We start from the raw sequence: 9,852 nt of genomic DNA, 5'->3' as shown, positions 1-9,852 counted from the left end.
CGGGCTAAGGGGGCTCCCAGAAGTATGCTGAACGCGTTCCTGGGCGCCCCCTAACAACGGCCCGAATAAGGACACCCGGAGGGGTTTTAGTGGGTGCGAGTCCCACATATCCCCGAACTCTCCCCCGAGGTCCGGGGAATGCGTCAGGCATTTCCCCTCCGTCACAAAAAAAAGAGGGTCAACTAACCAAATTCGACACGTTTCTCGGAGGATTCTTGGTTAGTAAAGAGAATCTGACGCAGTTTCGTATTAGACTGGAAAAAGTTGAGAAATCATGGGATATCTACGACGAGATTCAAACACAGATCAAGGCATTAGACGACTATAAGCAATTTGTATTAAAGCAAAGAACTGAGCGATTAGAATTTGAAGAATCTTATTTTGCGATTGTAAGTAAGGCACGGCTTATCTTAAACGAGAATTCACATCCGCGAGTAAATGTAGAAGTAGAAAGCGTACCTATAGTTAACGAAAGAACGGCAGGTACAGCCGTTAGGTCACCTGTAATGATCTCCCTACGTTTAAAGGAACATACGAAAATTGGCCGACTTTTTATAGCACATTCTCAGCTCTAGTAGATCAAAGTCATAATTTATCGAGTGTGCATAAATTTTTCTACCTACAGCCGGCATTAGGTGCAAGTTTAAAAAATACTATATATAGATAATTGAATCTCTCGAAATAAACAAAGCTAACTATCCAAGAGCAATCAACTTATTAAAAAGCTGTTTCGATAACTCGCGATTGGCAACTAGGAACCATGCGCGTGCAATCTTTAATTTGAAATAAATAGAAAAGGAGTCTAGCAGTAAATTACGTAATCTGACGGACTGCCTAAAGCAACATTTAGAGGCCTTGAAAGCACTTAAGAATGCTACAGAAACGTGGTGTCCGCTAATTATTGAATGGATTCTCACTCGATTAGACCCGGTTACAGCACGCGAATGGGAAGAGAAAACTGTTCATACCAGTAAAAAGGAGTACCAAACTAAGTATTTCATTGCGTTTTTAGAAGATAAGTGTAACATATTAGAAAGCGTAAAAACATTGGATAGCGTAATGTTACGTCCAAACCCTTGGAAAATTTTTAATTGTTAGTGATCCTCTCGGAGAATGAAAGGAGCGGGAACGGTGAGGGTACTTGGAAGGACGGTCAGACTCTTTTCTCGCAGGTACCCGCACGGAGGCGAGTGCCGCAAGTCGAATGCAATCTTTTTGTGCTCGCTTCGGAATATGGGTCAACGTCCCGTAAGGACGCTTTGACACCTGTTTCCTACGAACGGTACGGTCGTAGGTCCAAATTTTGAGTCAAGGAATCTAATCCTTTTAACTCGGGACTGGACCACGTGCGATCTCTGAAAAGGCAAGGTTAACGACTACGAGGTCTCTGGGTTTTAAAATAAGAGAATAAAAGAGATGAAAATTATTAACATAATTTATTTAAATCAAACATTATTAGCTAATTATTAATAGTAGAGAAAGCAATGAAAAATAAGAAAGATTACGTATAAAGAGAATTATTACGAACTAAAATTACCATAAAAATCGTTACAAATTATACAAGTCATTATTAAAATTAACTAAAGATAGTAAATACAAACAAAATATTAAGATATTATTATAATCAAAATGTGTGGCGAACCGAAATTATCATCATAAGTGAAATTATTATTTTCATTTGAATCGTATTCCCATTCGAATCGTGGTTACAATTAGACTACAAAGATTTTGGTTCACTAGACGCTATTAACATTGTAGTTGTACATGCCGCCAGAGAATGAATCTTAGATGAGCAGTGCTGAGAGTTTTTATTTCATTATAATTCGCGTATAGTAGCGGAGGACGGAGGAAAAAGATTGAAGAAGAACTCCATAGGTACTAGATATGGATAGGCGGAATTCGGGATGAATACAGGGATATCAACCTCTAAGCCAACCTCTAAATGGGCGATTGTTTCCCCTCCGTGGCATTATGTTGTGAATTACGTTATTACAGATTCGCGATTAAAAAAAAATAGAAGAATATGAAAGAAAAGACTTACTGTTGATGATCTTAAGTTCTCTGGTTAGTCTCCTGGACTTCGAGTAGCTCGCAGACAACTCTTACTGGATGTAATGTGGAAGATCTTCAGTTATGCACTTAACAACTCTTATCTTAGCAAAAAAACTGCGAGAGAATGACTGTTCAAAACCGAACTCAGAGTAGGATAAAAAATGAAGAGAGCGAGTCTCGCAGTGTCACGGTTTATATAGAGGGTTTCAGAGGGTGGTTCTCTGATGAGACATGTTGAGTGGGAAAAATCGAGGATTCAAGTTGGAGAGATTTTCTGCTTTGGTAGGAAATTTGTGTTTCATATTCTTACTGGTAACTACTTTCAAAATTTGCTCCGCCCGCATTGCAAGTTTCAATCCCCTAAGAACTTATTGGTGATACGTTACCACCTTTTCTAGATTTTCAGATTCACGGTCACCCATTGGCGAGTTTAGTTTTTGGTATTCTCTCTGAAGAGAAGGGGTATTTCACTTATCGTATCTTCCGAACGACCTGATCGTGACAATTTGAAAACTCGCATTCCTCCTTTTTTTCTTATTTCCGATTTCTCTTTTATTATAGGTGCTTGAACGTGCGTCTTCTCGTCTAGACAGTATTTCTTCAGGATTTTATGATCGTCGGCAAAAATTAAAATTTATTCTTGTCAAGCTATTTCTATTTTACTATTTCCTGTTGTTAACGAAAAGACGCCCTTTAACACGTTACATGCGCTTGAGAATGCGACTTTCTATTTACCCAGGATTCTCCCGATCCGTTTTTAGATATTTCTTATTTAAACTGAACGTGTTTCAAAACGAACATTCTCGGTATGGTCTGTAATTTGTCATAAATTTTATTACTGCTACTATCGGGTGATCCTGGGTATCTACGTTTTTATTATCTTTCCAAAATCGTTGGGAAGGCTTTCAACGACATATTTTCTACATATTGTCACGCTCGCCGATCGGTGACCGTTAACTCTCGCATTTTCTCTTACATCCTGTCTCAACGATCACCCTATTAGGTAATCTCGAAACGAGGAAATCGTGGAGTCCTCCCGGACGTAACAGTAATGATACAGGGAGAAAAATCTGCTAAGAAGGGTAAAGGCGTAGCTCACATCACCAAACAGTCTAAACAAAGTTGCCCTGTATGCAAGAATGAGCACAAGGTTTATCTTTGTGATTCGTTTAAGAATTTATCTGTACAAGCAAGAGTAGCTGAAGCTCGTAAGCTTAAACTTTGTTTAAATTGTTCGAATACAAACCACTTGGTGCGGGACTGTAGGTCTAGTAGGTGTAAGCATTGCGGCAATAAGCATCATTCTTTATTACATTTCAATGGTAGTGATAACACGAGCAAAAATAAAGCTGTAGCAGCTAAAACAGAGGAGCAAAATCCCACTGCGGATTCCATAGTAACGTGTGCGTCTAGAAATACAAACCCGGAAATTCTCTTATCAACTGCATGCGTATGTATTATCGATGCCAAGGGAAAGTTGCACACTGCGCGTACACTATTGGACAATGCTGCTACCCTTAACTTTATCACAGCAGACTTACTTAAGAAATTAGGTTTAAAAACGGAAAGTGTTGCAAGTAGAGTTACAGGTTTTCGTGGAAACACCACGTTAACGAGCGAGACAGTAATGGCGACGATCAAGAGTCGAAGATTAGCAAATACACCAAATCTTTAAGTTTTACAATAATCGATCAGATAACGAATAAAATCCCGGAAAACCGAATTGAATTGTTCCGACTGCAGATTCCCGAAAGCATTCCCTTCTCTAAATTAGCTGATCCAACATTTAACGAGGCGCAAAGTGGACATGCTACTTGGTGCATTAGTATTCTGGAGCATTCTACAGCAAGGAAGAAAGCAACAAAGCGAAGAACAACCAGTGTTCCAGAATACCAAACTCGGATGGCTGCTGGGCGGAAAACATACGCCTATAAGAACAACAGATACTAAAATCTGCGTAATATCGAACGAGAATCTGGATGAGCAATTAGAGAAATTCTGGGCAATAGAACGATGTGAGCTCGAACGAAAGTTGACTCCGGAGGAACAAGCATGCGAGGAATATTTTGCAGCAACCACTTACCGAGACGAAGAAGGAAGATTTGTGATACCTTTACCATTCAAAGAAGAAGCTCAAAGCAGAGAGAGCATCCGAGAACAAAGCGGTAAGAAGGCTCCAAACAATCGAACGTAAATTTATGAACGATCCGATATTCCATCAGCGATATTTGGAGTTCATGCAAGAAGGACATGGTGCACATGGAGCTAATACCGGAAAACAATGAAGAGCCAGCTGTTGTAAACTACTTGCCACATCATGGAGTCACAAGGGAGGAGAGCTCGACGACCAAATTTAGAGTGGTGTTCGACGCCTCCTACTAAACGTCATCGGGGGAAAATCGCTGAACGACCTATTGAGAATTGGACCTAATTTACAGAAGGATCTTATGGAGGTCTTATTAAAATTTCGGCAATATAACTATGTTATAACGGCGGAAATATTAAAAATATTTCGTCAAATTAGAATGGTCAAAGAGGATAAAGTATTCAGAGAATGGTTTGGAGGAAAAATGAGGAAGAGTTAATACGCAAGTACGAACTCACGACGGTAACGTATGAAACCGCATCAGCTCCCTATCTAGCGCAAAAATGTATTAAACAGTTGGCTATCGACAACGCAACACGCTATACAGAGGCATCTTCCATAATAGCAAATTATTTTTATATGGATGACCTAATATCAGGGACTAATTCTATTTCGATTGCATCAGCTACGAAAGGATGTGACTCAAATTTTCGCAACAGCCGGCAAGGAGCTCTAAAAATGGAATTCAAACGTAACTGACCTGTTGATAGAAGAAGGAACAGAGACATCGCTTACCTGTGGCGAAGAAGTTAAAACCCTCGGAAATCGCTGGAATTCGCGTGAGGATATCTTCAAATTTAAAGTAATGATTCCCACAACGGCTTGCCAAACAAAAAGGAATATTCTATCGGTTATAACGCAAATATATGACCCGTTGGGTCTCTTCGGACCAATAGTGGTAAGAGCTAAGTTGTTTATGAGAAGCTTGTGGAAATTGAATATAAGCTGGGACGATAAAATACCGCATGAGTTATTGATCGAATGGAACTCATATAGAGAGAAATTGGAAGTTATGGAGGAAGTAAAAATACCACAAGTCGTATTACCAAACGCCGTTCAGAGATGCACGGATTTTGTGACGCTTTCCAATTAGTCTACGGCGCGTGCATCTATTTGTACTCATTAGATGCACAGGAGAACAGAAGCTTTAGACTTTTCGTATCGAAGTCTCGAATAGCTCTCTTGAAGATCTTGTCGATCCCTAGACTTGAGCTGTGTAGTGCAGTACTGCTGGCCAAGCTTGCATACAAAACAAGGAAAGTCACACAGTCTATTCAACGGTGTATTTATTGGAGTGACTCTAGCATCGTCATTCATTCGAGGCGAACCGGACAAATACGAGGTGTTTGTAGCTAATAGAGTGGCAGAAATCCAAAGTCTGACGCGTTCGAATGATTGGAGACACGTGAGAATTTAGTTTAATCCTGCGGATATCCTATCACGGGGAATCGATCCAAAAGAATTGCCGAGATCAGAAATGTGGTGGTCAGGCCCTTACTGGCTGAGAACTAACTCAGATCAATGAAGCTAGATGAAGTTATTCCGGAAGAGCCGAAGCCAATGGAAGAAAATTCTAAGAAATATATTTTAGTTGCTAATTATAGCGAAGAATGCAATCTGCTGGAGAGATTCTCGTCGTTATCCAAACTGCGATGAGTAATTGCTTATTGCAATAAGTTTATTCAAAACTGTCGTAGAAACGCATCGCAGAGTAATACTAGAGCCTTGCAAGCAGATGACTTAAGAAAGGCTAACATGATTCTGATAAGAATGACTCAACGCCAAGCATTTCCTCTCGAGATAGAAAACCTCAGCAAGAGGGAGGCAAAAATATCTCGCAACAGCAGTATCTTATGCCTGAACTCTTTTCTGGATGATGAAGGAATTTTACAAGTGGGCGGTCAATTGAAAAACGCTAAATTTAGTTTATGACCAACGTTTCCCGGTTATCCTTCCCTCAAACCATCCATTTTCCACGTTGTTGATTAGAGAAATGCACTATAAGGATTTACACGCCAGACTCAATACGTTAAGTGCTATCATACGAGATGTTTATTTGATACTATCCATACGAAGGGAAATACGAAAGGAAATGCGTAAGTAGGTAAGATAGACCAGTTCTAATCCACTATGTGTTAGTGCGTATACGTATATGCGGTATGTATGTGTGTGTGTGAGGTCAGGGAGGGGGAAGTGTACAGACGCTCACAGTATGTCACAGGGGAGGGGGAGAGGAGATTTTGTTCCTTCTCTCTCCCACCCGTTATAGAATGCAGTTCTCTCTGTCTCACCCGTTGCGGTCCTATTATTCACGCTCTCTCTTCCTCCCCGTTGTTCTCTCTCTCTCTCTCCTACTCGTTGTGGTCCCATATTTATCCTATTGTTCTTTTAGCACGCAATTTAATGAAATATAAATTTACGATTTTTAATGATATGACTAATCAATCAATCAATCAATCAATTATGATAAATTTTTTTTATTAATAAAAAAAAGTCAAGCGCGCTTCCTTATCGACTAACTTGGAGTTGAAAAAAAAAGATAATAGGAAGGAATGGTGGGCATGAATCATTTTGAAAACTGAGTAATATGTTTAATCTAACAAATAAATATTGCCTATTAGAGCCGACACAGTTCTTATGTGTAAAAAATACATTTATTGGTAAAAAACCATATAATATAATATAAAAAACTAGTATAGGTAAACGTTTCGACCCTCTTGTTTGGGTCCTCTTCAGTACCAATATAGATGAGAAAATTATCAAACAGTTGAAAATCAAATTAAGATCATCGCGTAGATTGTGTCCATAACATTAGCATGACAAACAGTTTGGCAAAATTGCTATGAAAAATAATGAACAAAATGTTTAAAGAATTTCGCTTATAAAATTTTATGTGGAAGTCAAAACCAAATTAGTCGAGAAAAGTAAATCGAAAAACTTACATGTCAAAAACTATATCAGAGAAATACGGTTGACGTAATTTCAAAGATGCGTCCTGTCAAAGACTGATAAATCACTGCACATGTAATAAAAATAAAATAACTAAAATTTGAAAATTGAAGCCAAGAAAAGGTCACTGAAATATTATATTAAAACAGAAAACGGCTTACAAGACATGATGCTTGAAATGACTCTACCACTCGAAGTCTCGATTGTTAATGCGAGATATTTTTACTTTTATTTAAAGTCACACTGACAAGACGCAAACAGAAAACATGTCAATAACAGTGATGTATACGGATTAGATTTAAAAATATAAAGAAAAAGAGAGTAAAACGTTGACAAAACAGAATATAGTCAGAAATACAATTAAAATTCACATATGTAGTCAAAACGATTGTATAAATTAACATAATAGCACGTACATCAAGAAATCGAAAACAGACTCTCATACAAAGGGTCAAGCTTATGCGTGTCATTCTGGAGATTCAATCCCTGCTTTTGTTTTTTAATGTGGATCATTTCAGATACCATTCTCTTGTTCCAGAACTTTTCCCTGTCTAAAATTTTAATGTTTTCCCAGTCAAAATCGTGAGTAGTCTGTAATCTGTGTTCGGTAATAACAGAAGATTGAGAAGTATTTCGATTGATATGATTTCTGTGTTCTGTCATACGTACACCCACGCATCTACCGGTCTGTCCCACATATAAAGCATCACATTCCTTGCAATTCAATCTGTAAACCACCTCAGCCTGAGACACCGTCGGTAAATTGTCCTTCTGTACTTTAATGAATGCACCTAATTTTTGGATACCCCTATATGCTATACTCATTCCTGGAATTTTTTTGATGAAGTTTTTTATTTTTTCCGAGATAGATGGAATATAAGGAATTACAAAAAATGTTTTTTTATCAGGAGAAGGTTTTTGGTGTGAAGAAATATTTCTATAATTTGGTTTTCGGAATTTGCTATATAATGGTTAAAAGAATTAATTTTAAGGGGTATCCATTACTCAATAAGATTTTAATGATAAAATCGAAGTTAATTTTATGGAATTTTGGATGGGACAATAAAATGATTCTGTTTGTTAAACCTATAATGGTACCAATTTTTTTATTTAAAGGATGGCAAGAAAAGAAATTCAGAAACCTAACCTGAAAATGTCGGTTTCCTGTACCAATCTGTGATCACGTGATTACCCTCTTTTATTAGGGTGACATCCAAAAAGTTTATAGAGGCCCCTCCCTCTTCCATAGTAAACTTTTTTAAGCGAGGGTGAAAGGAATTAAATGTATCCAAAATTTCTTTATAGTCAGACGATTCAGTAATCAACAATATATCGTCGACATATCTTGTATAGAAAGACGGCATCACCGACAATCTGCCAAGCGAAAAAGTCTCCAGTTCCTGCATCACGATTCCGCAACTATGGGAGACAGTGGGGACCCCATTGGTACTCCAAAAGTCTGTTTATAATAGCAGTCATTAAACGTAAAACACGACGAGCTGAGAACTAATTTTAGAGATTTAAAAAATTCAGTCTTAGGAATATTAGTATTATGTTTTATGCTTTCCCACTTTGTCAAAAGTATTTCAATCGCAAGGTCCACAGGAACATTCGTAAAAAGCGAGGTGACGTCAAGAGATAAAAAAACCGATGCGTCAGTAACCGTCAATGAACTAATAGCTTCAGTCAATCTGTAACTATTATCAATAAAACTTCTCGCGCGTGTTAGACTATCATGTAAAATTTTATGTAAAAAGGAAGCTAAATTGTGAAGAGAACTGCCAGTGGACGAAACAATGACACGCAGAGGATAACCCAATTTATGAATCTTTTTCAAGCCATATGCCCTTGGACAAATCTTATTAGTCGAATAAAGATATTTATAAGTAGAATCTGAAATCAACTCGTGGCGCTTCCAACATCTTAATAATGACAAAAGATTCGTAATAATCATGTTGATGGGATTGCGTTTAAGCTTTGTGTATGTTTGCGAATCGGAGAACAGCAACTCCATATCTCTAATATATTCATCCCTATCCAATGCTACTACCACATTACCTTTATCTGCATTGGTAAAGATTATTTGTGGGTTATCATTGCGATTTTGACTGGGAAAACATTAAAATTTTAGACAGGGAAAGTTCTGGAACAAGAGAATGGTATCTGAAATGATCCATATTAAAAAACAAAAGCAGGGATTGAATCTCCAGAATGACACGCATAAGCTTGACCCTTTGTATGAGAGTCTGTTTTCGATTTCTTGATGTACGTGCTATTATGTTAATTTATACAATCGTTTTGACTACATATGTGAATTTTAATTGTATTTCTGACTATATTCTGTTTTGTCAATGTTTTACTCTTTTTTTCTTTATATTTTTAAATCTAATCCGTATACATCACTGTTATTGACATGTTTTCGGTTTGCGTCTTGTCAGTGTGACTTTAAATAAAAGTAAAAATATCTCGCATTAACAATCGAGACTTCGAGCGGTAGAGTCATTTCAAGCATCATGCCTTGTAAGCCGTTTTCTGTTTTAATATTTCAGTGACCTTTTCTTGGCTTCAATTTTCAAATTTTAATTATTTTATTTTTATTACATGTGCAGTGATTTATCAGTCTTTGACAGGACGCATCTTTGAAATTACGTCAACCGTATTTCTCTGATATAGTTTTTGACATGTAAGTTTTTCGATTTACTTTT

General features: G+C 37.6%; 1 protein-coding gene across 1 annotated transcript; it reads left to right on the top strand.

The window, feature by feature from the left end:
• Positions 1–3,859: 3,859 nt before the first annotated feature.
• On the top strand, positions 3,860–4,434 carry LOC108759463 (uncharacterized). The gene is made up of 2 exons (XM_018504904.1): positions 3,860–4,242; positions 4,275–4,434. Exons 1-2 carry the CDS (start codon positions 3,860–3,862, stop codon positions 4,432–4,434), a joined length of 543 nt encoding a protein of 180 aa, XP_018360406.1.
• Positions 4,435–9,852: the final 5,418 nt, after the last annotated feature.

The sequence above is a fragment of the Trachymyrmex cornetzi genome, unplaced genomic scaffold, assembly GCF_001594075.2.
Source record: "Trachymyrmex cornetzi isolate Tcor2-1 unplaced genomic scaffold, Tcor1.1 scaffold1876, whole genome shotgun sequence".
NCBI lineage: Eukaryota > Metazoa > Arthropoda > Insecta > Hymenoptera > Formicidae > Trachymyrmex > Trachymyrmex cornetzi.
Note: the sequence above shows the minus strand (reverse complement) of the source record. Positions and strands in the feature narration are given on the sequence as shown.

What these genes read in the sequence shown, in the direction of transcription:
- LOC108759463 (XM_018504904.1), top strand. Translation starts at nt 3,860, where the DNA reads ATGCTACTTGGTGCATTAGTATTCTGGAGCATTCTACAGCAAGGAAGA. An exon ending in AAGGCTCCAAACAATCGAAC is followed by an intron (nt 4,243 to 4,274) that starts GTAAATTTATGA and finishes ATATTCCATCAG; the next exon opens with CGATATTTGGAGTTCATGCA.